Source organism: Cnephaeus nilssonii (genome assembly GCF_951640355.1).
Source record: "Cnephaeus nilssonii genome assembly, chromosome: 19".
Lineage (NCBI taxonomy): Eukaryota > Metazoa > Chordata > Mammalia > Chiroptera > Vespertilionidae > Cnephaeus > Cnephaeus nilssonii.
This window is the reverse complement of record NC_137090.1, coordinates 1874871-1902766: the sequence shown is the minus strand read 5'-3', so window position 1 is coordinate 1902766 and position 27896 is coordinate 1874871. Positions and strand designations below refer to the sequence as shown.

At 61.7% G+C, this 27896-nt stretch overlaps 1 protein-coding gene across 3 annotated transcripts; it reads right to left on the bottom strand.

The window, feature by feature from the left end:
- Positions 1 to 1475: 1475 nt before the first annotated feature.
- USP36 (ubiquitin specific peptidase 36) lies at positions 1476 to 27896 on the bottom strand. Of its 3 annotated transcripts, none has more exons than XM_079797646.1 (21): positions 27806 to 27896; positions 25219 to 25379; positions 23303 to 23559; positions 22571 to 22792; positions 17581 to 17691; positions 16929 to 17031; positions 14589 to 14656; positions 14144 to 14214; positions 13597 to 13679; positions 12676 to 12787; positions 11534 to 11674; positions 10896 to 10996; positions 10007 to 10145; positions 7898 to 8554; positions 7218 to 7345; positions 5873 to 6418; positions 5346 to 5530; positions 5097 to 5198; positions 4119 to 4234; positions 3664 to 3814; positions 1476 to 3322 (listed from the first exon to the last, which is right to left on the bottom strand). In XM_079797646.1, the coding sequence occupies exons 2-20, from the start codon at positions 25254 to 25256 to the stop codon at positions 3683 to 3685; spliced, it is 3312 nt and encodes a 1103-aa protein (XP_079653772.1). In that variant the 5' UTR covers positions 25257 to 25379; positions 27806 to 27896; the 3' UTR covers positions 1476 to 3322; positions 3664 to 3682. The 3 variants fall into 3 exon arrangements, with proteins under 3 accessions (XP_079653772.1, XP_079653774.1, XP_079653773.1); XM_079797648.1 differs by having other exon boundaries at positions 13597 to 13676; XM_079797647.1 differs by lacking the exon at positions 27806 to 27896 and having other exon boundaries at positions 25219 to 26132.

Genomic DNA, 27896 nt, shown 5'->3' with positions numbered 1-27896 from the left:
CGGGGGCAGCAGCATTTCCAAGGCAGTGACACTGAGGGGGTTGGGGGGCATTTTCTGGGCAGAGTCCAACTGCCCCGTGTTCCTTAAGCAGCTTTCCCTGGTCCATCCTCCCACAGACCCCCGGTGCCCGGGAGTGCTGGCCCTGCGGGACCTCGGCCGCTGGCCCGCCGACGGGAGGGGTCTTAACTGCGGCCAGAAAACAGCAGAGAATGGCCTGCTTTCACTCTGCCTCCAGAGCTGAAGGCACCGCCCCTCAGGCAGCTGTGCACGGAGAGGACTGTGGGCTCGGTCCCCAGGAGGGGGCTTGCAGGAGGTGCCTCTCCCCCCTTTGTCTTCCTCTCTCTAAAAATCAATGAGCTATCCTATCTAATAAAAGGGTAATATGCAAATTAACCATCACTCTGTCACAAAGATGGCAGTGCCCAAAGCCACAAAATGGCGGCGCCCAGTCCCTCAGCCCAGCCGGAGTCCCCCAGTCCCAGGGCAGGGGCAGAGTGGGGGGCGCTGAGAGCGGTCAGCGTGAGCGGCCTGGTGGAATGATTGCTTCATCACTGTGGTGATGAGGCAAGGGTCCTACCCCAGCCACAGAGGGCCTCTGGGCCATGGAGAGCCTCTCAGCAGTGGGTGCGGAGCGGCCAGGCCCCACAGAGCAGAGAACCACGGGGAGTGGGCCTAAGCTGTCAGGGCTCCCGGATTGGAGAGGGCTCCCCTGAGGGCTCCCAGGTTGGAGAGGGTGCAGGTCGGGCTGAGGTACCCACCCCCTGTGCATGAATTTCATGCACTGGGCCTCTAGTTAAAAATATTTTTACATGTTCTTATTGATTTCAGAGGAAGGAAGGGAGGAGAGATAGAAACATCGATGAGAGCGAATCATTGATCGGCTGCCTCCTGCAAGCCCCTCTCTGGGGATTGAGCCTACAACCCGGGCCTGTGCCCTGACCAGGAATCGAACCCTGACCTCCTGGTTCATGGGTTGCTGCTCAACCACTGAGACACACTGGCCAGGCTAAAAATATATGTATTTTTAATTATCACCTCTTTTTAAATATATTTTTATTGACTTCAGAGAGGAAGGGAGAAGGAGAGATAGAAACATTAATGATGAGAATCATTGATTGGCTGCCTCCTGCACAACCCACACTGGGCATGTGCCCTTGACCAGAATCAAGCCCGGGACCCTTCAGTCCGCAGGCCAACGCTCTATCCATCGAGTTAAGGGCTAAAAAATACTTTATTAAAAATCAAAGGAAGCCCTAACAGGTTTGGCTCAGTGGATAGAGCGTCAGCCTGCGGACTGAAGGGTCTCAGTTCGATTCCGGTCAAGGGCATGTACCTTGGTTGCGGGCACATCCCCAGTAGGGGGTGTACAGGAGGCAGCTGATCGATGTTTCTCTCTCATCGATGTTTCTAACTCTCTATCCCTCTCCCTTCTTCTCTGTAAAAAAATCAATAAATTTTTTTAAAAATCAAAGGAAAAGAAACAAGACATAGGCAAGACTCACAAAATCTCGTTACTTTATTGCACCAAGATCTTGGCAATATGGGGGTCCACAGCCCCTGGAGGGAAGTGCAGAGAACGGGGCGCAGACCTCCACGCAGAGGCAGCAATGGCGGAGACGGGGGATGGAGAGGCGGCCCCTCCCACAGACCCCGGGCCCCCACGCCTCCACTCTAAACACAACATTAAATTAGACCCAGATTCTAAGTGAGCGGAGGCCCACTGTTATAAAAGCTCGTTATTTATATACATTTACATATGCACACGTCATCTAGAATTGGACTCACTTCCTGGGCCCGCCCGGCCCGGCCCAGTTTGGTGCGTGGTGCTGGGATGTCGTGGGAGGGAAGGCTCGCCTCTGACAGAGACAAATGCTCAGCGCTGCCCACGGTGACGGGTGACAGGTGACAGACACAGCTCCTCAGGAGGTTCTACAATGACCCCATGAAGGAGGCTGGGAGGAGGGCAGGGCCGATGCCGAGGGCAGGGCGGGAACGAAAGGGGATGAGTCTGTCAGACAGCAGCACCCTCCACCCCGCCAGGCGCTGCAGGAAATGGGGAAGCCCTCCCACGGCCACGCACCGCACGAAGAAAGCCCTGCCCAGAGGCACACCTCCCCTTCGGAGGCGACAAGCGACCAAGTGCAGGTCTCTGAACAGGTGAGGCTGACAGGCCGAGGCCAGGCCCTTGCGAAAAGGCAGAGGCTCGGCCCAGCCGCTCGCTTTCTTGGGACCAGACGGCCCCAGTGCGGCCGCTGGCATCTCCTCCCAGCTTTTCAGAGAAAACGAACACAGAAGGAACACCCAGACGACCCCCTGGAAAAGCGCACACACCTCCCCACAGCCCCCAGGGCAGGGCAAGGCGGTCCGGAGGGGCGGCGCGGGGTGGGCACAGGTCAAGGCGGCGGCTGTGCGGACGGGTCCACGCAGCCCTCGGTCCGGCTCCCCGTGCAGCAGGTCCCGGAGAACGGAGCCGTGACTGTCAGATGTACTCGTACCCTTCTACCCTGGGTCACCTGTGACTGTTCTGGAAAACGTCACCCGACCGAGGATTTCCCATGATTTACTTTACACGTGTGCGGGCACGGCTTGAGCGAGGTAAAGTGATCTGGTTACAATCGGCTAAAGTGAAAAGCGCTCACACGCGGAGCAGGGGAGCCGGGATCTGCAGGAGCGAGGACACTGCTGTGGCGCCCAGGCCCGGTCAGAGGTGCATGTGAAGCCGGAACAGGAAGAGGACCTACCCCACGACGCCACCCGGACAGAGGCCGCGGCCTGCGGCTGAGGGGAGGTCGGGAAGGCGCTCAGAGCAAGCAGCAGCCCGACGGGCAGGGGCCGGCTCAGCAGTTCAAGCCCCGGCCGCCTGCTCCCGAGAGCGTCCAGTTCCCTGCGAGGACGGAGGCACGGGGCCGCCTCGCTCCGCTTCCTGAGGTGGAGGGTAAGGCAGGCAGGGCGCAGGCGGGGGCCGCGCAGCCACCAGGAGCAGGTGGTGGACGGCCCGCCGAGAACAGCGACCAGCCGCCACGTCACCCAGGCACGCAAGCACACGAGAGCGCAGCCACCAGCCCTGCTCCGTCCACGCCGGCCCTGCTCCGTCCACGCCGGCCCTGCTCCGTCCACGGCCAGCCCAGCCGCGCCGCCCAGTCCCCGCCGGGCAGCTGCCTGCTCCACCCGGCACGGTGTGCTTTGTCACCAGAGGCCCTGATCCCCAGAAGCTGGAGCCTCGGCGCCATCCTCCGCGCAGGCTGGTGGTGCAGGCCTGGGGGTGACCCAGCCAGGAGCCCACACGGACCACTCCCAGGAGGTGATGCCCGTCTCCGAGTGTCTGTGGGGCAAACAACAGTCATCCTGACAGAGAAAGGGCCCTGGGAGTCCCCTCCCCCCTCCAGCGCAGCCCACAGGGACCCCCCGGGGCCTGGGATGGAGCAATTCCTCCTCTGCAAGTGACGCCGTGTGCGTGCGCCTCACCCCACACCCCGCACCCTCAGCCCATGCACTCTCACTCACTCCACCACATACTCCACCACACACACACACACACACACACTCTCTACCACACACGCTCACACACACTCCACCACACACACACACCCGCACTCACATATACACTCACATTCACGCACACACTCATTCACACTCACACACCAACCCACAGCCCACACTGACCTATCTCGGCAGAAGCGGCTCAGCGGCGGTAGCTGAGGCTGGCGGCCTTGGCTGGATGAGTCACAGACCAAAAGTTCCGTCTGTTCTGAAGTTTCTGGAAGGCATTGAAGTTTCTTTTCCTTTCTCTCTTGAACTTTTTAATTTTCTTTTCCTGTTTCGAGAATCACAGGTGTCACACCTGCCAGAAGGGCTGTCCCGGGTCCCAGCGGCCACGACGTGAGACACCACTCTCCACGCGCAACATAACCAAGCCTCACTCCTCCCGCGGCCTGTGGGAGCGCCCACTCCCACTTCACTGATGAAGGGACCGGAGCAACTGGGGACCAATGCCCTGCCCGTGGCCACATTTACGGCGGCCAAGCAGCACCTGAACCTGGCACCTGGCACCAGTCTGGGCCGCAACCACGTCCAACTGCCCGAGAACCAGGCCCTCCCGGACCGCGGCTGCGCCGTACCTTCCCACGATCAAACTCTTCATCCCAGTCGTCGATCACCGTGGAGGTGCGGGCCAACCTGCTGTCGTGCATGGCATCCCGGCTGACAGCCGACACCTCGCCACCCCACGTCAGAACTGCAAGACACGCGCGTGTGGGCACCTCGGATTCCCACCACCCTCCTTATTTCTCTCTTAGTCTCCTTTTTAAGAAAGCTAACTTTGCCTTAACTGGTTTGGCTCAATGGATAGAGCGTCGGCCTGTGGGCTCAAGGGTCCCAGGTTCGATTCCAGTCAAGGGCATGTACCTTGGTTGTGGGCACATACCCAGTAGGGGGTGTGCAGGAGGCAGCTGATTGATGTTTCTCTCTCATCGATGTTTCTAACTCTCTATCCCTCTCCCTTCCTCTCTGTAAAATATCAATAAAATATAATTTAAAAAAGAAAGAAAGAAAGCTAACTTTGCCGGGTGACATGGTTCTACAGATTGGAGGGTGCAATTCCCTGACACGTCGCCTGTACACTGCACCGCATGCCACGCCCTCAGGCAGAGCTTCTGTCCTCACACAGGTGACCCCTTTGCCCAGAACTGCCCCTGCCCCCACCCAGCGTAGTTGTTTTTAAACCCTCGGCCTCATCTGAGAAACAAAGATCTCGTGTTCTTTCTCCAGGTCTGACTTACAGAAATAAGCTTGCGAATAAGAAGTCACCCTTGGGTGCTGGGCCAGTGCCGTCGGCCCCTCCCTCCTGGCCTGGCCTGTCCCCCGGGGTGCATGCTCTGTGCTCTCCCGCTCTCCTGCCCCTGGACCCAGGCAGAAGCTGTTCTGGATCCTTCCACAGATAACCCCCGCCCCGTGAGGACCAGTTCTTGACCTCTGTGCGATGGGGTCAGATGGGACCGTTTAGACACTCTTCCCATCTTTACAGCCAACTGACGCCTGCGCTCTCGGGGCACCAGGATCCACCCCCAAAACGACAGAAGCCCAGGCTCGAGCAGCACCTTTCCTCCCATAGGCTTTATCCGCCGCGCATTCCAGCAGCTCCCAGACCACGCTGGCGCCGCGCTCCCTGGTCCAGGAGCGCCGAGGAGCCGGCTCCGGCCCTGCAAGCAGACACACAGTGTGCGTTGGCAGCCCCCACCGCGGGAGCGGCCACCCTGGACGGAGCAGGGCTCCAGGGCGTCTTCCCGCCGGAAGGGGGTTGGCCACGAAGCAGCCCTCCACCCCAGGACCTGCCCCGCCCGGCGCACCTGCGAGGTCCCCAGGACCCTGGCCGCGGACAGCAGGCGCGGGGCCGCTCCCGGGCACGGCAGGGCCTTCGGGGTGCTCCTTCCCTTCTCCTTCCCGCCGGGACTCCGGCTTTCTCTTTTTCTTCTTCTTTTTCCTTGGAGATGCTGCCGTGGCCTCTGGCTCGGGGTCCGAGGGGGAGCGGCTCCTGGGGTCAGCGTCAGCAGTCAGCTCCCTCCCCATTCCACTGGCGCGTGACCCACAGTCACCCGGACAAGCCCCACCCTGAGCCTGGCCCGGGGACCAGTCACGATGCTGCCCACGCCACAGCCAAGCAGGGGGCGCTGGAGCTCCACCCAGGCGAGTCCTACAGGCGGTGATGCAAGGGCAGGGCCAGCCGGGCTGGGTCAGGTGACCACCTGTGCAGTGCCGGCCAGGCATCTGCTGCCACCCACTCGCCTGGGTCAGCAGGCTGGACCCGCAGGCCACACCCACCGGGAGTGGGGGGGTTGTTGGCGGGAAGGCAGGGTGTCTGGCTCCTGGCTCTCACCTGTGCCAAGGTGGGTCCTGGCGGAGGCAGGCTTCTCCTTCTCCGCCAAGGCCATCCACTCCCTTCCTCCTCTTCTTGCTCATGTGGGGGCTGTCCGTCCTGCATCCCACCGGCCAGCCATTCACCAGGCCCCGGCCGTTCACTGGCTGCTGCCCACCCTCTGGCTCCAGGCTGGAAGCTGGTCGCTCCACGCTGCCCTCCTGCCTGCGCTCAGGGCTCCAGCGCTGCCCCTGCGCCTGCCCCTGCTGCAGGGGGGCGATGTCCGTGTCCTCGGGGCGCTTCCTCTTCCTCCTCCTCCTCTTCCCAGGAGGGGCCGCTGCCTCCCCCGTCTCTGAGCCCTGCCTCAGGGCCTCTCCCAGGTGCTTCTGTTTCCTCTTCTTACAAAGGCCGAGGGGCTCGCTGGCCTCTGGCTGGTGTGGGGGGGCCCGAAAGCCCCCGTTGACCTGAGGCAGGGGAGCAGAGGCGGAGTTCGGGAGGCTGCTGGGCAGGGTGGCGGCGTGGGGGGGCTTCGGGAGGCCAGATGATCCGGGAATAGGCGACACAGCCCTGTGAGGACAGGCGGGCAGTGAGGACGGCTGTTCTGAGACCCAGGCCCACCCTCAGCTAGGGACCGCCCCCAGGAACCTCAGCTTAAAAAACTAGGTGTAAGTTAAAAAGACAGACTAGCGATGAAATTCAGGCCTACTTAAGATCAAGGTTAACAAAAGTCATTGTCTCTCTCTTAGTTTCTCATCACCAAGCAGTACAATGTGTGTCTGCCAACTCCAATGTTTTTCATTTTTGATACACATGTGTAAAAGCTGCACTGGGCAATCAATCCCCACCCTCCGGAGTCTCGGGGTGTCCAGGCACGAGAAGGGCCGGACAGGCCTGCGCATCTTCACCTCGGACTGTCCTCTGGGATCTGGGGTTCAGGGAAATCAGGGAATCCGATTTCACCAGGGGGTCTCCCAGCAGAACGAGCGGGGACGAGGGATGGGTCTAGAGCAGGTCGGGTTCGGCTCTGATCTGTGTCCCGCTCGCTATGGACCCGGAAAGGTTAACTCTCCACATGAGACCCCCCCGACAATGGCTGACCAGAACACCGGCCTCCGGGGTACCAGTCATTGCCACCATCTACACACAACAAGCTCCGAGGCCCCCAGACTGTACTACCCTCTCCGCTCTGCGTCTCCCGGAACTAACGCCAAACAGAGAAAACCGCCCAGGAAATACCTCACACCTTCAGGACCTGCCCTGTGCGAACAGAGGGCCTGTCCAGCCGCACGCTGGCCTCCCGCGGCGGCCCCGCCGCTCTCGTGGGAGCACGGGGAAAGCAGCTGGCCCCGGCCGGGCCCGCGCTTACCTGGCGGCACCGACAGGCCGGGCGCAGGCGGCGGCGGGGTGAGTGGCTTTCCTGGGGTGGGTGAGGTCGGAGAGTGGCGGGAGGGGCGGCGCTCGGTCAGTGCCGGGGGCCCTCCGCAGGGGGCTGGCCTGCAGTTATTGACATAAATAAAAACTTGGTGGTCCAAAAAAGTTGTGGTGAGTGAGAGGAAAGATAAATGTAAAAAAACAAATAAACAAACACAAAAAACAAATGAAAGAGTTCAGAAAGCAGGATGGGGGACAGCGAGGGGTGGGGGTGATAGAAGAAGAATCAGAAGTGTTTTTGGTTAGAAACAAAAAGGAAAAGGAAGGAAATTTCAACAAAAACCCAAGCAGGCCCACTCCACCACGGAGCTCTACATTGCACCCAGAGGTGCCAGCACCCGGGTCCCGCGGGCCGTGTCCTGCGGCCACCCCGTGCTCGGAGCACCGTGAGCCAGCACCCCGTCCTCCCTCTGGATCCTGGTTCCTCCCCTTAGAGAGGGAGACCTGCATCGCCCCAAGTCTCCGTCAGCACATGGAGTGACGGTGGGAAATCAGGGTTCCCTGAACCCCGACTCTGGGACAGCCCCTCTGATCTGCAGTGCCCAGGAGGCCCAGGGTCTCGCTCCCCCAACCAAAGCCGCCCGACACTCCCAACCACGACACCCCAACACCCACCTTCTTGGCAGAAAGGGCCAGCTTCTTGGCGGGCGGAGGAGACATGGCGTTTGCGGGCTCGGTGGCCATGTTGCTCAGGGCGGGGGACCGCGGCTTCACCACCGTGGAGGCGTCACCGTTCAGCAGCGCCCTGGGCGAGCCGGCCGTGGGGGTCCTTCCCTGAGAGTCACAGAGGCGGGCGGCCCCGCTCCTGGGGGCTGGGGGGCCCTGGGCGGGGTCGCTGCTCCCGGAGTGCTCGGGGCTGGAACTGCTGGAGGCTGCCCTGTCCGGGGCAATGCCCGCAGGCCCGTGCCCGTTGGCAGTCGCTGCAGGCACAAGCTTGGGTGAGGTAGAGAGGCCAGCGCCCCTGCCATCCCAGGAGCCTGGCCTGTGGCTGTCACACCTGCCGCTGGCACCGTGGGACCCCGGAGAAGTCTTGGGGGGCGGGGAGAGGTGCTGCAGGGGGGCTGACTTCTTGACTTTCTTTCCAGGCTCAGCCAGGATGGTCGGCAGGGGGGTGGGTGCTTTGGAGAGTCGGGGGGAAGGGGACCCCAAGGGCAGCTTTGGAGGAGTGTGTCCATTCTGAGTCTTCGGGCCCGACAGGAAGCCGTTCCTGGACACGGGCACACCCGTCTCCTCGGGGGCCTGCAGCTTCCTCACGGCCACTGGGTCCGGTCTCTGAAAGACAGCGGGGCGGGGCGGTCAGACCTGGCAACGATCCGGCAGGTGAGGGGCACACTGCGCGGCAGCAGGCCACGGCCACGGCCTCGGCACGCAGTAAACATGCTGTTACTTCTTTAAGCTATCTCACCCGCGGGCGTGGATCTTTATAGTCACCTCCGCTGTGAGAGCAGTATGTTTCCACCAAGATTTGAGAAACACACAAACATAAAGAAAGGAATTACCACGGTCCCATCCCGCTGCATAGCCGCTGATGAACACATGGCGTTCTCTCCTTGGGGCTTTGCGTCTGCGGGTTTGGGCCAGAGGGAGACCAGCTGGCTTCCCGACCGATCCCTATCTCAGGCTCTCAGTAAGGTCTGCGATGTTGGGCGAGCAGCCCTCTCCTGCCATGGAGGCCATGCAGCTGCACGGTCTCCAGGGGTCCCGGAGTGACCGCCACAGGCCGTCCTCACCCCCTCGCAGACCCACTCCATCAGGACGCTAAGCCACGGCTCCGCGTTTGATGCCCCACCTCCCACCCCAGGCCTGAATCCGAGCATTTACCAGCGCAGTCGCCCAACCACTTTTGGGCTGGTGGAGTCTGCTTAAAATCTACTTGTTAAGCGAACAAACGGCTGGATCTGTCTCCGTGTTAGCCCATGTGACTGTTTGGAAATGGAACGGCAGGCTGTGAACATGTCCGTGATGGCGCCGCAGTCTGACCCACGGCGTCCACCGTTCCCTCTCCCCAGCGAGGGTTTCGGTTTCAAACGTTTGCTCAGTGACCCTGCGTCCGCCTCCCGTCGCTTCAACGCCGGCGTCCTCTGCACGGCCCCAGGGTGGTTCTGCATCCCCTGAGCGACTCCTTTGCCTGCCTCACTGCTCTGTTCGTAACACTGAGCCCAACTTCCAGCAGAAAACTTCACACACACACAAAAGTAACTTCAAAGGCATTTCTTAGTTAACGTTTTGCCACATTAGTGCGCGTGCACTCCCCCCCATTTCTCTTTCTAACCATTGAGTACATTTTGGACACGACCCCTTTCCCCCCCCAAGTACCTCTGTGTGCGCTCCCGAGAATAAAGGCTTCCGCAGGGCACACCCAGCGAATACGACTGAGTCAGGAAATCAGCACTGATGCTTCCCTCGTGCCCTCAGCATTGAGCGTTCCCGATGCTTCAGGCCAAGAGGTTGCTCAGCGAGCCTGTCCCTGTGCTTGTGTGGCAGCTGGTCCAGAGCAGGGACACAGCGTGACCTAGTCCTAAATTGCTGGGTCATCGCTGACCCTCCTCCCGCTCCCCCTGTCAGCTGACGACCGGCTTCGGAGAGAACACGGACCAAAGTAGGACAGGTGGCCTGCCTCTCCGGCCACCGGGCACAGCGCGGCCTGCAGAGCGGGGCTCCCTCCACGCCCAGGAGGCCCCGCGTGTGGCCGCTGTGCAGACTCCCATCCCCTTGAGGAGGTACCTTTCCAGGCAGCAGGGACGAGAGGGCCCCATTGCTGACGCTCTTCCTGCCGTGGTCGAGAACCCCGCCGGGGCGGCCGGGGAGGGCGGAGCCTGCCCTGGAGATGGCGCCCTCGGGACTCTTCTTGGAGCCTGGAATTCTGTCCAAGAAGAAAACCGGTCAGGGATTCTCCTACTAGCGCTGCGATCCTTACAGAGCCTCAGTGTGAGAAGGCGCCAGAGTAAATGCCAGTCAAAGTGACCACTCTCTAAAATAAAGGAGAAGGCAGAACCCCAGAGCACCTGACCTCCTGGTCTGTCTCTGAAAACCCGCTTTGCCCCGAGCCCACGGGAAGCGGTCAGGTGCCTGGGACGTGTGCTCCGTGCGGCAGAGCGAATTAGTTAGAGCTCCAAGGTCAGAGGCTCCATTTATCAGAAGGCCAGGCCCACGCCTCAAGCCCCTCACCCACGTTTAGCAGAGCACATACGAGATCACAATAATGCCTCCAGGCTCCACGTTCTCCCACCCAGGTCGGTGACAACCAGCCCCCGCAAAAGGCACCTTCCCAAGGTGCCCTGCTGCAGCCCCACCCTGACCTCTGACCCCTCTGACCCCTCTGACCCCTCTGACCATGGAGCCTCCCCCCCTGACAAGTACTTCACGGCCCACCGAGGTCACTGCCCACGGAGGAAGGGGTGCTGGCTAGCCAGTGTCTCCGATGGGGCACTAAGAGAAGCGGTCACTTCCGCGTCACATTCACGTCACCTCGAGGGGGGCAGAGGGACTGCGTGGGCCTTCCCAGAGGCTCTGGCTCTTACAACAGCAAGAGGTCGCGGTCTGAATGTCCCTCCCGGTGGACACAGCCACCCCCACGATGGGCGGAAGGGGGCGGGGCGGGGGCGGGTGTTACCGCAGGTAGAAGAGCACGTAGGCCTGCTGGTTCAGAACCACCTGGATGTTGCTGGAATGGACCAGGGAATCGTTCATCTGGTACCACTGCCCGCTGCTCGCCTGGAGCCGCCCAGGGTGAGGAAGACAAAACAAACAGCAGACTTCCCGTGAGCCTCACTTTTAAACAGGGAGCGAAGAGCCCGCTGTTCACCGCCCCCCGCATCAACTGGCAGCGATTCCACGTTACAATGCCCGCTGCCTGCCTCACTGTGAACGCAGCCCCACGCTGGCTGAGGCCCCTTCCGTCCTGGCCCACGGTCCCAGGCTCTTGCTCCCGAGGGCATGTGGGCAGCGCCGATCAGCGAGGCGTCTCCACCACACTGGGCCTCCCCGAGTCGTGTCCCGGGTTCTAGGCCAGAGCCCCGGGAGCAGCCCCTCCAGAGCCCCACCCCAGCGCACGCGCACTGCTGACGCTGCGGACAGTCTCAGAGCCGCTGCCCCCACGCGCCGAGGCCACACGGGGCCTGAGCACCGCGGCAGACCACGGCCACTCCTGACACGCATGCTGCAGAGGCTGCCTGTGCCTGGACTGGGTACACCCTCCAGTGTACCGGCCGGGGTACACCCTCCGCCGCCCACCGTGAGGGGGCCACCGACCTTCACGTAGCAGTAGTAGTGCCCGGCGTGGCAGCTGTAGCCCGAGTGGACCAGGACGGCGTACAGCCCGTACACGACGGGTTCGCCGCTACTCTGCGACATGTACGGGCGGATGTTCAGGAACTCGGGGTAGCCCACGTCCTGTGGGAAAGCCCAGAAGGCAGTTCAAGGCTGTGTCTGGCTCCCTGAGATCAGCACGCTGTGGTGCTTCCCTGCACACCCCCTCCCTTCTACTGAGGAACTCAAAATTCAAAAGCCAACATGCGCCCTAGGCTCGCGAGCCCAGTGCAACCTGGCCAGATGCGGGCCCCCGGATCAAACGACCAGTGTTTCTCAAACTGTGTCCCACTGGAAAGGAGGTCTACGAGTTCCGCAGGCAAATCCACAGGATCTCACTCTCCACCGACTACTTCCCCTGACTGCCCGGGACCGGGCGCGGTGGAAGTTCCTAGCGACTAGTGCGGCCAATGACTCCCCAGACAATTAAGTCTAGAAAACCCTTCATAACCAATTCCCCTCTGGGAGAGTCAAAATGCTACATAGCTTACTAAAGGCTCTGAGAAGGCCTGCAATTAAGAAGAACTGGCATTTCTGAAGCAGTGGAGCACAGAGCACTTCCAGGGCACGGCACTGCCGGTCTGCAGAGCTCCAATCGCGGAAAGGCTGATCGGAGCCAGCCGGCGAGGAGGCTGAGGCTCGGCAAGGGCCTTGCTCCAAACCGTATCATGAGGCTCTGACAGGAACACACCTCTAACTTCTATGCAACACGACATCGTCTGATAGAACACAACTGTGCAAAAAGTACGCTTTACTCCACATCCACAAGCCACAGCCTGTGAGCGCACCTGGTCTAGATACGAACAGGACACGGAGGACCAGAGCCTCACAGCCCATGTCCACGTCCATCACACGCACTCTGCAGGACGTGACCTTGCCCTCGCACATCAGGAGCAGCCCAAGCCGGGAGAGGATGGGAAGTCTGGAAGACGGTGGTTCTCGGACGGGACTCAGTGTGTGTAACAACCGTTCGGAGGTTTTGTAAAGCGCAGATTGCCGGACCGGTCCTCCAGGGATCTGCACTCCCTGGCTCTGGGGGAGAGCCCGGAGCAGCCGCCGAGGAGCCCAGCCCGCGGGGCACTCACCTTGGTGATCTTGCCCCCGCTGAAGTTGGCGAAGCGCTTGAGGGAAAGCGTCAGGACGTTGGACGCCCTGTGGATGGTGAAGCGCTTGCTGGCGGGCACCTTCTTCTTGCACCTGAGGGGGGCGTGGGGTCAGCTCGTGCTCCAGGGCCTGTCCTCACACTAGTCAGGAACAGTCACTGCGCGGTAACAACGGCTCTTCCTGCACGAGACGTGTGGCTACCAACCAGCCGACACCACTGCGGGGAAGGGCAGCCACGGCAGGAAGCAGACCAGGCAGCGCAAAGCACCTCCCAGCTCGAGGCTGAGACGCAGAAGGGACTGTGGGCTGACGCAGCCAAGAACAACCAGAGCGACCGGCTGGTGACAGCGGGGCAGGCAGGGATTCCCTGCACAAAGCCAGACACGAGACGAGGGGGAGGGGGCAGGCGCAGGGACAGGCAGCTCCCGAGCACGGGGCAGGCGTAGGGGCGCTAAAGGCGGTGTTTGGGCACAGAACGGTCAACCCAAAAGCAGAATTAAGGACACTGTTCTTTACAGCTTTTAAACGACCTAACTAGACAGTTAACACACCCCCACACTAAGCCTGCACAACCCCCAAAGGACGGGTCAGAGCTGCATCTGCCGAGGTGGAAAAATGCCAAGAAAATGCAAGAAATGGCAGTCGCGGAATGGGGTCACCTAAGGGCGGGTGGCAGCGGGGCCCTGCAGCAGATGGGGGCGTGCACGCCCCTGGGACATGGGACAGGGAGGCCCTGGAGGGCACAGGGAGCGCCGTGCGAACGTGGGTCAGAGGCCGCGGGCACTGTGTCTGCGGCCTGCAGTTTCCAGTTGGAGGACATGCTGCTGGTCCTCAAGCAATGTGGGCAGGCCACCCTGCGGGAGGGGCCGCAGCAGTGTCAGGTCAGGTGACCTGGAACTCACCTGGCGCACATGTAGGCATTCTCCCCGCTCAGGGCGTCCGGCTTCACAAAGAGCTCGAGTGCGCGCACGATGTTCGCCGCCTGCTGAGGGCGGAACGGAGCGTGAGCGCGGAGAAGGCTCCCTCCACAGCGCCAGCGCCAGGCCCTTCCAGGCCGGGCAGCAAAGCCACACTTCGCTGGCACAGAAACTGGCCACCGGCTGCCACCTGGGACTCAAAGCCGTAGCGAAGGGACAGGGGAGCCAGGCTGCCCCCTTCCTGCCCCTGATGGGCAGGCTCAGAGCGGAGCTGACCAGGGACTGGTCCCGGGTTCCACACACCTGCACGTGATCTTTGTTTTTTGAAACGAGAGAGAGAGAAAGGTGCATAGGAAAAAGGCTGGAAAGAAATGTGTGAACGTGCCGGTTCCTACTGTGAGGAGGAGGATGCTAAGTGTCTGCCTCATCTGTGGGTGTGAGCGTGGGGGTTTGTGTGGTGTGGGGCTTTTTGCCCTTTGCCCTCGGGGTCCTATGGCAAACAGACGGGGGGGGGGGGGGGAGGGGCGTGTACCCGGATCTCCAGCGCCACGTCCAGGTAGGGGTCGTAGGTGTCCGAGACGCTCTTGCACACGGAGCACTTCACTGCAACAGAGCAGAGGGGCGGTGGGTGCAGGTATCCCCCCACCAGGAGTCCGAGCCCCAGAGCCACGAGGTCCCCTCGGCAAACCAGCCCCTCGAGACCCCGGCATCCAGACAGAGCTCACGGGCCCCCAGCGTCCATAAGACGTACATCAGGCCCAACGCTGCCCCGAGGAGCTAGGCATCACGGGAAGAACTGCTGCCCTCACTGCGCACGTGCTTGCCGTCTGCTCACACTTCCTCCCGGGAACAGGGTGCCCAGCAGGCCCAGCAGGCCCAGACTCGGGCCTAGGAAAGCCCAGCCTGGCGCTAGCTCTCAGCACCGCCCGGTTCACCCCAGTCCTGACAGGAAGGGGGAGAGAGGAGCTTCCGCTTACCACGCGACCTGAGGTAGCCTCCAAAAATCTGGTGGACCAAAGTGGTGGCCTGCGTTTGACGGTCCAACCTGTGAAAGAGCCACAGCCGTCAAGCGGATGCCAGGACACAGCAAAGCAGCGCTGGTACCCCACCCAGTGCCCCGCCCACTGCACACCCCAGGACATTCCCCACCCCCCGGAGTCTGGCATACCCAGCGGGAGTCTCGGCAGGACCCCAGCAGTGCTCGGGTCCACATGGCCCGCTCCCAGTGGGCGGCCTCGCTCCCACTCCCCTGCTCAGGTCCCACTCAGTCCTGCACGGTCACCTCACCCTCCACTGGCTGGGCATGTACCAGCCTCCGATCTGGGACAGAGGCCACCGGGAGGTCCTCTCCGCAGGACAGCAGGGGTCCCAGGTAGGGGCTCAGGTCGGGCAAGCCTGCATTCAAGTCCCCCAGCCCGTTTACTAACTAAAGGATGCAGAGCATAATGCCCGAGCGTTCATGTAAGGAAGATTCTCGAAGCAACACCATATCCAGCCTCTGCTCCGGGTTTTCACTCGCAGCCCCTGCACCTGCCTGACTCATCCCTCAGAGCCACCGAGACCGCCAGGACACGAGTCTAATGGGCCCTTAGTCTAAAAAAGATGAAAACTCCACAGGGAACACACACCATGGCCCACTCCCTCCCAGGACAGCGTCCCCTCCACCGGCACCTGCCCCCATCTCCCCAGACACGACTCCCCCGCCAGGGCTCCTCACCACGTGTAGCAGCCTGGAGGACTCTACACACATGCGCGCGCGCACAGACACACACACACACACACACACACACACACACACACACACGAGAACGTGCTTGCACGGCCTCCGCCACCCGCAGAGCGTGCTGAAGGCCCTGTCTCAGCCTGCTGGCCCATCTATGTGACTGCTGACGGCAGGGCCGCCCAGACCCCGGAGCTCAGTGAGGAAAATAACCCCAGGACACATGGGACCAACAGTCACCAAGTTCTTATCTGCAAAGTCAGGAAATGGAACGTGAGCAGCACCACCTGCTAGCGCCACCCCCATCAGAAGGCACACTGCGCTCCGACGGCAGCCGGGAGAGCCAACCTCACTGGCTCCCTCCATGCGACGGCAGCTGCCCGGGCCACCCAAAGGGGCTGGGACGGAGCGAAGGGAACCACAGGACCCTCTCTGACGCCAGATTACCCGTAAGCAGGAGACGGAAGCGATGCCAGCTACCGGAACGATGCCGCCCTGCCTCGGTGCAGGTCTCGAGTGGTCCAGAAACACAAGTGAGGGGACGACAGGGAACCAGAGGTAGCCCGAGTCACAGAAACCCACAAGTATGCAGCTCTCAGGCTCGGGGCACCAGGGCACAGCTGGGGAGGCCGCCCCAGAAGACGGTGATTCTCAGCCAGAAGGCGAAGGCAGGCGGGCTCCCCGGGTAACCGGGCGGTGAAGGGCAAGAGAAGCAAAGGAGGAACTGGGCCTGAAAAACCTGAAAATACCCCAGCCACCCAGCCCTGGGCCTCCACCACCGAGTGCACTTCCCCGGGCCGGCAGGAGGGGGCGCCGGGTGATTCCGGGGACAGATGAAAACAGCTTCCGTCCCAGCCAATGCGGTTCAAGCAGAAAACAGGAAACCAGAGGCAACCCTGCCCTCGAGGAAAGCAAGCCCCGGACACAAGCAGAGGGGGAGGCGCAACCCGCGCTCCCAGCTGAGTGAGAGCACCTGGGGGGCGAAAACCACCCGCGTAAGCAACTTGCCAACTCGAATAAAGAGAGTTAACTGAGCTCAGGAAGGACGCGGGAAAAGACTCGTGTCCGACACGGAGGCTGAGCTGCAAGTGCCCCTGCAGGAGAGCTCAGATGAAGCCCGTTCCCAGACCATAACCCTGGACCCTCCCCACCTCAGCCCAAACCCAAACTCCTCCGTCCTACCCCCAGCCCAGCCTCCCCAACTCTCCCGCCTCCAGGGTCTGGCGCATCCGCCTGGCACAGGGTCAGGGTCAGTCATGGTCCTGAGAGCTCCCCGTCTGGGCAGGGCTGGGGCCCAGCGCACTGAGGTGCTGCACCCACCCGCACAGATGCCCCCGCATTCCCCAGGCCTCAGCCGGGGGCGGAGGGGAGCCGGTGGGAGGCTGCGTCCTGGGCTCTCCACTCGGCACTCACACACCCTCCCGAGCTGAGCACCGCCCCGGCGCCTGGCGGGACAAGCACGGGGGTCTTTCCCAGGGAGCACGTGCAGCCCGACTGAGGTCAGCAGGTCTGGACCGGATGCCACGGCGCAGGGAACGGGGTGCGAGTGAGGCCTGGCCGCCCCCCGTGAGGAAGGGGGGGGGAGGGCAGCACGTACTTGGCATAGCCGTTCAGGCAGGCCTTCTGCATGGCGTCGATGGTGTACCGCAGGAACTCATGTGCGTCCTCCTGGTTCCCGAAGCGGAAATGCCGGGCAATCTCTGCGGAGAGGAGCATCGTCAGACGAAAGGGGGACCCTGCGTCCTCAACGCCCCACGTGCGTGCCCGCCTCCCGCGACCGGTCCACGGCAGACCTTTGCAAGGGCAGCGAGGAAGCGAGCCCACGCACGTGACACCCCCTCATGGCCCAACTTTCCAGGTGAGACCAGGGGGCTCAAACCCTCCCGCTAGACAGGAGCGGAGGCTCGGGGTGCCTACACCGACTGTAAACCCACCTTGATCCCGTGTTCCCAAGCCGACGCAGCACGGTTGAATCGCTATGCTTCAACCCACCTGGCTCCCAACACCAGCTACCTGTCCGGCCCAGTGGGAGGCCATCGGACTTGGCCTCCCCCATCTCCATCGCCCGCTCACTCACGCTCACCTGCCCCCACTATGACACCGTCTCCACAGACCCCGCCCACAGCCCTTTAGCGTGCACCGCCAGCCCTCCACACCGTCATTGGCCCTGAAGTCTTGGGGCGCCCCATCCCCCTCCACTCCCAGCAGCCGCTGCAGAGCCAGCCGGCGGGAGGCCGGGACCCACTTACTTCTCAGGTCCCGGATGAAGGACACGGGCTTGATGGCGTTGCCGCTGTTGGCGAAGGCCTGCACGAGGTGGTTCTGCATGACGCACAGCATGCAGAAGCTGCCCTGCGGACCTGCGGGCGAGGCCTGAGGTGAGGCTCCCCCCACACACGCACATACATGCAGGGGCCGTGACCAGACTCCCCACTTGCCTCAGGGGCCACGACCCCCCGCAGCTGTGCTCCTCACCCGTGACTGTTTCTTCAGCACATTTACTTAGAGATCAGGCCTGGTGCTCAAGGCGGAGTTTGGGGCCATGTTTCTCTGACTCCAGCTGCATCACACGGCCAAAGCCAGAACACTTAGGGCGCCTGCGCCCCGCCTGCCCGCTGCTCCCAGGAGATACCCGCTCCCGTGTCAGGGCTCAGGAAACTTCCGTGAGGCCCCATGTGGTTAACAAGTCCTGTCTGTGGGCCACCCAGCCTGGTACATGGTGCCAAACCACCAGGTGGCAGACACGTGCCCGAGTGCTGGCAGCAGCCACCCACCCCCCCCCCCCCCCCCCCCCGGCCCCTCAAGCCGAGTCCATCACCAATACTACCTTTCCGCCCCAGGCACGCGGCCAGACGGGCATGACTTGCCTTCATTGAAAGCTATGAGATACTGAAAAGCAGAGAAGCACAAGACTGTCCCAGCACCCAGCTCACGTTAGGTTTTCAGAGTGAAACACTAGGAACCCTGCACCCCTCCCAATGCTCCCAACCCCCTCCCGCTCCTTCATCACAGATCACAGACCACAGCCCGAGCCAGGCCATCGCCATCCCGAACGCCTCGGTGTGTGAATGAACCGCGCACCCGACAACGGCACGGCAGCTGCGGGCAAGCTTCCCTTGTATCGACCGCACACACGGTGCGTGTCACCACAGCCTGCTGTCCAACGCCCGCAGCCTGCGCTCAGCCCTCGCACACGGGAGAATGGCCCTGAGGGGCGGAGCACAGCCCGCTACACAGCCGCTGCTAGGGGATGTACCCTCCCTTTCCTGCTGCCACGGTGCCGCTGCCGAATGGCCCGTGCCCGCGTCCTGGTGTGCGACCTCATCTCCAAGGGCAAGCGTGTCCTACAGCAGCGAGACCTCTCCAGGCAGATTCCACTCCATCACTCACTCTCCCGTCAGCACCGACACCCGCAGCCAGGCCACCTCGGAGTCCGCACTGAAGCAGCACGCAGCTGTTTGCTGCACACACAGCAATGCCGCTCCGGCCCCAGCCGGGTGGCTCAGTCAGCTGCAGCGCTGTCCTGTACAAAAGGTTGTGGGTTCGGGCAACCGATCCAGGTTCCTCTCACTGTGCTAAGGACAGGCTGCATCCTCCTGGACACCGGGCGCTGTTTCTGTCTCGCGAGGACCCGTGCGGCTGTGGCCCAGGCTTGTGGCAGGAACCACGCGGCTCCACGCCAGCAGGCCCCTCATGTTCAGGGCACACTTCTGTGTCCTTGAGAACCCACACACGGCCTGTCCGAGGGGGAGGCCAGCCAGGCCCGGTGCGGGGTCTTCCTGCACTGCACTCTGAGAAAGCTCGAAGCTCAGGTCTAGGGCCGTGGTTGGCAAACTCATTCGTCACCAGAGCCAATATCAACAGTACAATGATTGACATTTCTTCTGAGAGCCACATTTTTTAAACTTGAACTTCTTCTAACGCCACTTCTTCAAAATAGACTCGCCCAGGCCGTGGTATTTTGTGGAAGAGCCACACTCAAGGGGCCAAAGAGCCGCATGTGGCTTGCGAGCCGCAGTTTGCCGACCACGGGGCTAGGACATTTCAGAGAGGCAGGCCCCCTACGGAGAGTGGAAGTACGTCGGAGAGTGGAAGTAGTCGTGCAACCCGAAACTTTTATGTGGCGATGCTCTTCCCACCCCCTTCTCCCTGCGTCTGGTTCTGCCCTCTTTACTAATTTTTAATTGCTTACCAATTTTTAAAAATCACTTGTTTTTTAAAACAGTATTATCACACACGTGTACTTAAGTACAAAATTGTTTTTCAACTTTACAAACAGGAACCCGTGCTGTGCGCAGCCTCCTGGAGGTTTCCCTCACCCCTCCCGGAGCTGTGGTCCGCACGCCTGCCCTGACCCACGTGTCCTTCCGTGGACAGGCCCTTGAGCTGCGGACTGTATCTTGCGTAGACACATACAGGCTTCCTGGTTTACATGAATCGGCTTTTCTGTAGAACCATGGGTAATAGGTTATCTGAAAGGCTGCTTTCCAACATACGGCAAGTCCTCAACGTGGCCGATAGGTTCTGACACTTTAAGCAACGTGACGTAGAGCAAAACCAAGGCTCACTGACGTACGGGAGACTGAAGTGCCTACGAGAGGCTGTTATTCCAGGGTCTGCTGCTGGGGTTCCGCCCGTTCAGACCAGGAGTATGAAGACCTCAGCGATCTTCACCCGCACCTTCGTCCACAGGGCGGACTGTCCCCTGCCATGACGTCAGCCTCCTGCAGTTTGTCCTCCAGAGGGGGGAGTGTGCCCTGCCGTGACGTCAGCCTCCTGCACTTCGTCCTCCAGAGGGGGGAGTGTGCCCTGCTGTGACGTCAGCCTCCTGCACTTCGTCCTCCAGAGGGGGGAGTGTGCCCTGCTGTGACGTCAGCCTCCTGCACTTCGTCCTCCAGAGGGGGGAGTGCCCCCTGCCATGACGTCAGCCTCCTGCACTTGTCCTCCAGAGGGGGGAGTGCGCCCTGCCATGACGTCAGCCTCCTGCACTTGGTCCTCCAGAGGGGGGAGTGCGCCCTGCCATGACGTCAGCCTCCTGCACTTGTCCTCCAGAGGGGGGAGTATGCCCTGCCGTGACGTCAGCCTCCTGCACTTGGTCCTCCAGAGGGGGGAGTGTGCCCTGCCGTGACGTCAGCCTCCTGCACTTCGTCCTCCAGAGGGGGGAGTGTGCCCTGCCATGACGTCAGCCTCCTGCACTTGTCCTCCAGAGGGGGGAGTGTGCCCTGCCGTGACGTCAGCCTCCTGCACTTCGTCCTCCAGAGGGGGGAGTGTGCCCTGCCATGACGTCAGCCTCCTGCACTTGTCCTCCAGAGGGGGGAGTGTGCCCTGCCGTGACCTCAGCCTCCTGCACTTCGTCCTCCAGAGGGGGGAGTGTGCCCTGCCATGACGTCAGCCTCCTGCACTTGTCCTCCAGAGGGGGGAGTGTGCCCTGCCGTGACGTCAGCCTCCTGCACTTCGTCCTCCAGAGGGGGGAGTGTGCCCTGCTCTGGTTCTGCCAGCAGGTCCCTGTCCCTGTCCCTGTTCAGCGGGTGGTGAGCCAGGCTGAGCTCCTCTCCCACTCTTGGCCATGAGCGTCCTCTTCTGCCAGGTGCCTGTCCATCCTTCGTGTCTATTCCTTCATCTCCCGTTACTTTACAATTCTTCATTTGTTCCTGGTACCAACCTGTGTGTCCAGGCTTCGTCTCCCGCTGGTCTTCTCATTCTCAGTGTTTTTCATGAACAAGCTCTTCATTTCAATGCAGCCCATTTGTCAGTTTCCCGGAACGGCGGCACGGAGTCTCGGTGAAGCAATCTCCCACCGCACGGCCAAAGAGGCAGCGCCCACTCGTGTCGTGACAGCATTACGCTTTACCTTGGACACTAAGTGTTCAGCCCTGTGTGTGTATTCTGTGACATGGGGACCCTGTTTCATTTTCCCACATGTAAACCCAAGGTTTTTAAAGTTCCCCTTATTTAAAATGAAGACACACGTATGTATAAAGCTGGTATATGGCACAGAGGTCCGACTCAGCAGGTGAGGAGTGGGAGCTCTAAGAAGCCAGCAACACTCCCGAGGTCACAGAAAGAACCAGGCTGCAGAGCGGCGGGCAGCCCCGCACCGCGCTCCACAGCGGGACCAGAGGCTGAGGTGCCCGGACACCTGCACCCAGGTGCGCACAGGGCTCGAGGCGTTCGCTGTGCTCTGTGCAGCCTGACACCGCCTCGCGTGAGGAGGAGACTGCCCTTTCTCCCTCATGCTGTGCGTGTTTAACTTTGCGATCCAAGCTGTACCGCCTCCCGGAAGGAGCTGTGAGCGTCCTCTCTCTGCTCTCTAGGACAGTTTGTGAGGCTCTGGGACAATCTCATTCTTACAAGTTTCATCAAGCTCACCGTGAACCATCTCAGCAGGTGTTTTTCTTCACAAGATTCTGATGTAGTTTGAGAGCTGGTAAAACACTGGTATAGTGACAGGTGTGAAATAACTGAATACACTTCCCGGGAGGGGGGCGGGGGGGCAAAGGAGGGTACAGTCGGGAGTGCATGAGACAGGGTTTATTCTTGTGTTATTATTAATCACTAGAGGCCCGGTGCATGGATTCGTGCACTGGTGGGGTCCCTTGGGCTGGCCTGCGCCTCGCAATCTGAGACCCCTCAGGGGATGTCGGAGAGCCAGTTTGGGCCCAATCCCCACAGGCCAGGCCGAGAGACTCTACTGGTGCACAAATGCATGCACCAGGCCTCTACCATGCATCTAAGATCTTTAGCTAATTTCTCCCCCCCCCTCCCCCATCCCCTCAGAGATTCATCAGTCTGTTCCATGTTTCCATGCCTGTGGTTTCCCCTCCTGCGTTGAGTGTCTGACCCCTGGTGGTCAGTGCACATCATAGCTAGTGGCCAGTCGGGGGTCGCTTAGCCTTTTATATGTGTAGACTACACTATTTTCCATACGAGCAACTATGAACCTCCTTTGCCCACCCTGTCATTGGACACATCTTTGAAAAACCCTTTTCCTTGTAGGAAATATGCTCAGAGAAGTTTGGAGACCGTTACTCCTCCTGAGTGGTGCATTTTCAGGGCCTGTCCCATGATGGGCACCCCTGAAGTTGGGTTTTATCGGTTACTAGGTGTCATGAATGCCACCTCTAAGTGTGATCCAGGCTGCTCGGTGGTGCCACCAGCACGCAGGTCTAATTAGCCCAGCCAGTTCCGGGCCTCGGAGCCCACCCCCATCCCCACCCTCACCCCTACGCGGGAACTCACAGCTGCGTGCGTGCTCCCGGGAGAGCAGGTAGTTGGCCAGCGGCGGCGTGTAGGTCAGGCACTGCACGGTGGAGTTCAGGAAGCACGTGTTGCCCAGGTTGTGCAGCCCGGCGCCCACGCGGTAGACGCGCTCCCACTTCAGAGACAGCCGCTCCATGGGGAAGAGCACCTTCTGCGGGGCGGGGACTCCGTCGCCTCTGCTCTCGTACACGCGCTCGCAGCCTGGGACCGACAGGGAGAGGGGATGACGCACTTCTAGGCACAGAAAGGAATTGTTGCCGTGCGCTTAGCAGGCACTTGTCCGAACATGGCAGCGAAGGGTAACTGGTATCCCATTTACTGGAAGCTCCAGACAGCCCAGGAGGAAGCCTGCCACCCCAGGATCTGCCCGAGGGCATAGGCCTAGAATTCAAGGCCTCCCACAGGCGAGAGGACAAGATGCAGGGAATGAGGAGCCGGAGGAGCCGGGCCCGGCCCCCTGCAGCCCACCCATTACTCTTGCTTCTTTCCAAGCCCAGATTTGTGAAACACGCATTCCTGGGAAATCTAAGGACACGATCTCTTTCTGCCCAGCCCCGGTCACTACTTCTGCAACCGAGATCCACGGACCCCACAGAAACTCACAGCTCTGACCAACCTGCTCTGGTTCCTAATAATCAGTCAACGCTTCGCCCACCCACTTGGTAACCACCCAGCGAGGCCCTCTGCCCGCCCGCTGCCAGGCGTCTGTACCCTGTCTCCTGGCAGGTGGCTCATCCCCACGGGGGCGAGCGGCGCCCTCCGGCCTGGGGTTCAGCAGCACGTATTTGCTCCGCAGGAACTGCAGCTGGCAGGAGAAGCCCCGGCTGGCCGGCTCGAACTCGATCTTCTGCAGCAGGACCTTCTTGGCAGAGGCGGCCAGCAGCCTCCCCAGCTCGCCATCGTCGGCCGGGTCTTTGCGGCCGGGTTTCAGGGCTTCCTTCAGCTTCTCGACGATGGGCATGGCGTCACTGCGGGGCGAGAAGAACACCGGGCCCCGGTAACCAGGTGCCCAGAACAGAGTGCGACTGAAGAGCCCCTTTGTCACTGTGGACCCCACTACCAGGAGAGCTCCTCTGAGCGGCCGCCAGCCCTACGGAGGAAGCGTAAACCACGGAGATCCACGGAACCACGCACTCACAGAGGGTCCACGCTGCTCCTCTCAGAGACAAGGTGCCTCCACAGAGTGCTGGACAGACAGGGCGGCACCAGGAGGCCGGGCACCTCAGGCATGCCCTCCCCCTCAGGGAGTGTGGGCTTTGGGCACGTTCCATCCAAAGGCACGCGGGGGAGGGGGGGTCCTAACGTGTGCTCGGAACTAGGGAAACACCAGTTCTCGCTGGACACTCTGGTTACACCCACGTCCACGTAACCCAGGGGTCAGTGAGGCAAGTCAAGGAGCGCGCTTGTCTGCCCAGACCCATGCTCTCCAAATCGAAGCCACGGCCACACGAGGCCACCGACCACATGGAAGGAGGCCGCTTCAAACTGTGCAGTGAGTGTGGCATAGTATGGGAACGTAAAACACTCCGATAGTCTTTAGATCGCTATATGCTAAAATTATATTTGACATATATTTGGTTAAATAAAATAGACCATGAAGCTTAATTTCAACTTCTTCTTCTTTTTTTAAAATATATTTTTATTGATGTCAGAGAGGAAGGGAGAGGAAGAGAGAGAGAAACATCAGTGATGAGAGGGAATCATTGATCGGCTGCCTCCTGCACGTCCCACTCTGGGGATTGAGCCTGCAACCCAGGCCTGTGCCCTGACCGAGAATCAAACCATGGCTCCGGGTTCATAGGTCAATGCTCAACCACTGAGCCCCGCGGCCGGGCTGCTTCTTGCTTTTTAACGTGGCTCGTGTAACACTTGAAATTGCATCCATGATGGCATTGCTGGACAGGTCACCTGCATAAAGGTGGGGGGGCAGGGACGGTGACGGGACTAGAATGGTCAACACAAGGTGCCCAAATGCAAGCAGAGTGGCAGCGGCAGCCCGGGCTCTGCAAAGGGCAGGCCTCGCTGTCCTCTCCGCTATGAACTCAGGGACAGTCACTGTGACTTCCCAGGCCCCCTAGTCTTTCTAGAACAGCGGTAACAACAGCATCACCGGTGGGTGTGAAATGAATGGGCCGACACGCACTGGATGAGGACTGAGCGCCGGCTAGAGGGAGGGTGCTGGTGGGGCGGCCACAGAAACTGACAGACAGGAAGCCCACACCTCTGCCGGCTTCTCCTCCCCACCCACAGCCAAAGCTCAGCACTATCCCAGCCCCAGTTAGAAAAACAGGTTCCCATCAGAACAATGGCAGCCCCCGCGGGTCCCTGCCCGCCACAGCGCACCGACTAAGTCAGGAGCGCCCCAGACCTAGGCTCTGATGAGAGATGTTCAGGTTTATGGCCATGAAGCATCTAATTTCACACATGGATCAAGTCTGTTTGTCTGTCAAAATGTCTGTCAAGTACAGAATTGTAAAATGTATCTTTAAGAAAGAAAGTACACGTTCTTTGAGGAAATAACAGCATCCTTGGGCGGCGGGGCGGGGGGCGGGGTCCTCTAAGAGCCCTCACCCCTGAACGGTCCCACGCAGGAATGGGTGAAAAGGCGGCGGGGACACGCGGCTTACCCGGGACGTGGGAGCCTGGGCGCGCCCTGCTGCAGCATGGGTCAGCTCCTGGCCGGCCGGGGCGGGGGCGGCGGGGCCCTCCACGGCATGTGCTCCTCGCGTGCGTTCGGCCGTCAAACCACCAAGGCTGCGAGCCTGCCGTCCAGAACCGGCACCAGAACCTGTGAGGTGAACAGCATCCGTGAGGCGGTGTCTCGCCCGCCTCCCAGCCCCTCCCAGTGCGGAGCCGGAAGGCGGGCACCTGCCGGGACGGTCGCTGAGGCTGGAGAAACACCACAGCGTGGACCTAGGCAGAGGGGCGCTGAGCCACCCGCTACAAATCCGTCCCCGGGCAGGAGACGAAAGCGTGCCTATGTGAACCTGCACGTCAGAGACAAGACTCAGGAACAAAACCTCCCACATTCGCCAGGCAGCTCGTCTAAACCGCATTCTGTGGAGGAAGAGGGAATAACCAGGGAATGCTCTCCGGCTTTCCCGCTGCATGAACCAGCGAAATTAAAAAAAAAAATTTTTTTTGAAGGAGCAGAAAGAATTGCCAAATTTTCACTCTGCGTGGTGTGGATTTCCCCCCTTTAATTACCACCCATAGTCACTATAACGTAACACTGAGGTGCTTTCAAGCACTTTAGTGTGAAAATGCTCAGACTCACACCATGTGGGGAGAACAGCACAGGCCCCCTCACCCCCTTATTCAGTGTCAACAGTTATTACTAAGCAGGGCCAACCATCACTATCCCTTCGTGACCCCTCCCTGCCCCCACAGGACCTTACAGCCAATTTCAGACACATCCTGTCTCCTCCCCGCGAATAAGGGCTTATCCACACAAAGCAGGACAGAACGGCCTACAGTGTCCATGCTGCAGTCAAAACTCTCCCCGCACAGGTGAGCCCGGGGGACAGGTGAGCCCGGGGGACAGGTGAGCCTGGGGGGAACGGTGAGCCCTGGGGACCGGTGAGCCCGGGGGACAGGTGAGCCCGGGGGACAGGTGAGCCTGGGGGGAACGGTGAGCCCTGGGGACCGGTGAGCCCGGGGGACAGGTGAGCCCGGGGGACAGGTGAGCCTGGGGGGAACGGTGAGCCCTGGGGACCGGTGAGCCCGGGGGACAGGTGAGCCCGGGGAACCGGTGAGCCCGGGGGACAGGTGAGTCCGGGGGACCGGTGAGCCCGGGGGACAGGTGAGCCTGGGGGGAACGGTGATCCCTGGGGACCGGTGAGCCTGGGGGACAGGTGAGCCCGGGGGACCGGTGAGCCCGGGGGACACCGGTGAGCGCGGGGGGGACCGGTGAGCCGTGGTCCTGGGCCAGCGCGGGTCCAAGGGCGAATGTGTGGGAACCGCGCAGCTCAAGGATGAACAGAGCTTGGGAGACTGAACCCAACTTCGTTGGAGATAAGGGCCCGAAACAGCCCCTGCCCCAGAGCCCACTCCTCCACGTGGAGAGCCACATTTTGAACCCACGTAATTTCCCAGTTCTGACAGCAAGGCCAGCCTCTGTCTCTGGTCCCGGTCCCCCCTCCCTCCCCCCACAGGAAGCGGTACCCTAAAAATGACTTCCCTGGAAGTGCGGGGCCCACAGAACACTGTCCTGTATCCCCAGCATCCCCCTGGACCACAGCTGGACAGACACTCGGAACCAGGAAGGATGCGCCCTCCAGGCCACGATTCTCGTCGGGGGGGGGGGGGGGACCCCTCCTCCCGGTGTTTTCTACCTCGGAGAGCGCTCAACCCGCTCCTCAAACAGGCTCTCCGCTCCCGCGAAGCCACCCCAAGACCCAGCGTCACCCACGTGCGGGCGGGAGGAGCCGGGGAGGGCAGCGCTGGGCCTCCCGGGGGCGCTTTCGAGGGGGGCCGCCGGGCTCCCCTGCCCACCCAGCACCGGCCCCCGCTTGGCCCCAGCGAGCTGAGCGCCTCTCCTTGAGGCCGACCCCGCACCCCGCACCCCGCACAGGAAGTCCGGCCTCAGGGGGCCACGCTAGCTCCTCAGACCCAGGGGAGACCCGACAGGACCGACCGAGGCAACGGCACTTGAAACCCCACATCCATGACATCAAGGACCCACCTTCTCCGGGCCGGGGGGGGGGGTCCCCAACGCGCTACGGAGAGGGAGCAAACACGACCGGCTCCCCGCCGAGCAGCGCGCTCCTCCCGGCCTGACAGCGTCCAGAGCAGGGCCAGCCCCGCGGGGAGGATGCTCCGGGGCCGACGACGCGGCCCAGCGCGGACACGGGCCGCTCCTCCCCGCCCGGCTCCCCGGGGCTGCTGTCCGCTCCGCCTCCGGTCGGGTCGGCGGGGGCAGCACACTGAAGCCGGGGCCTCCCCGCGGCCCCCGAGCCCCTCTCCTTCCACGCAGGCCGGGCCCTCCCGGTGGACGCGGAGCCATCACGGACACGCGCCCACGTTTCCCCGCAGACCCCCAGCCCGCCCCGTGGGCCCTCAGACACGCGCCCACGTTTCCCCGCAGGGCCCCCGGGTGCGCCCGCGTCGGGCCGCAGCTCCCCGCGCAGCAGGCCCGGCGGAGGCCTTCCCCGCCCCGGCCGGACAGCAGCCTTGCCCCGGCCCACGCTCCGCCCAAACTCGGTCCCAACTTACAGGCCCGCGGCCCGCCCGCTGCTGCAGCCCCGGCGCAGGCGTCTGCTCGGCGCGGGCCCCGCACACTCACCATCCGGGCCCTCGGCGCTTC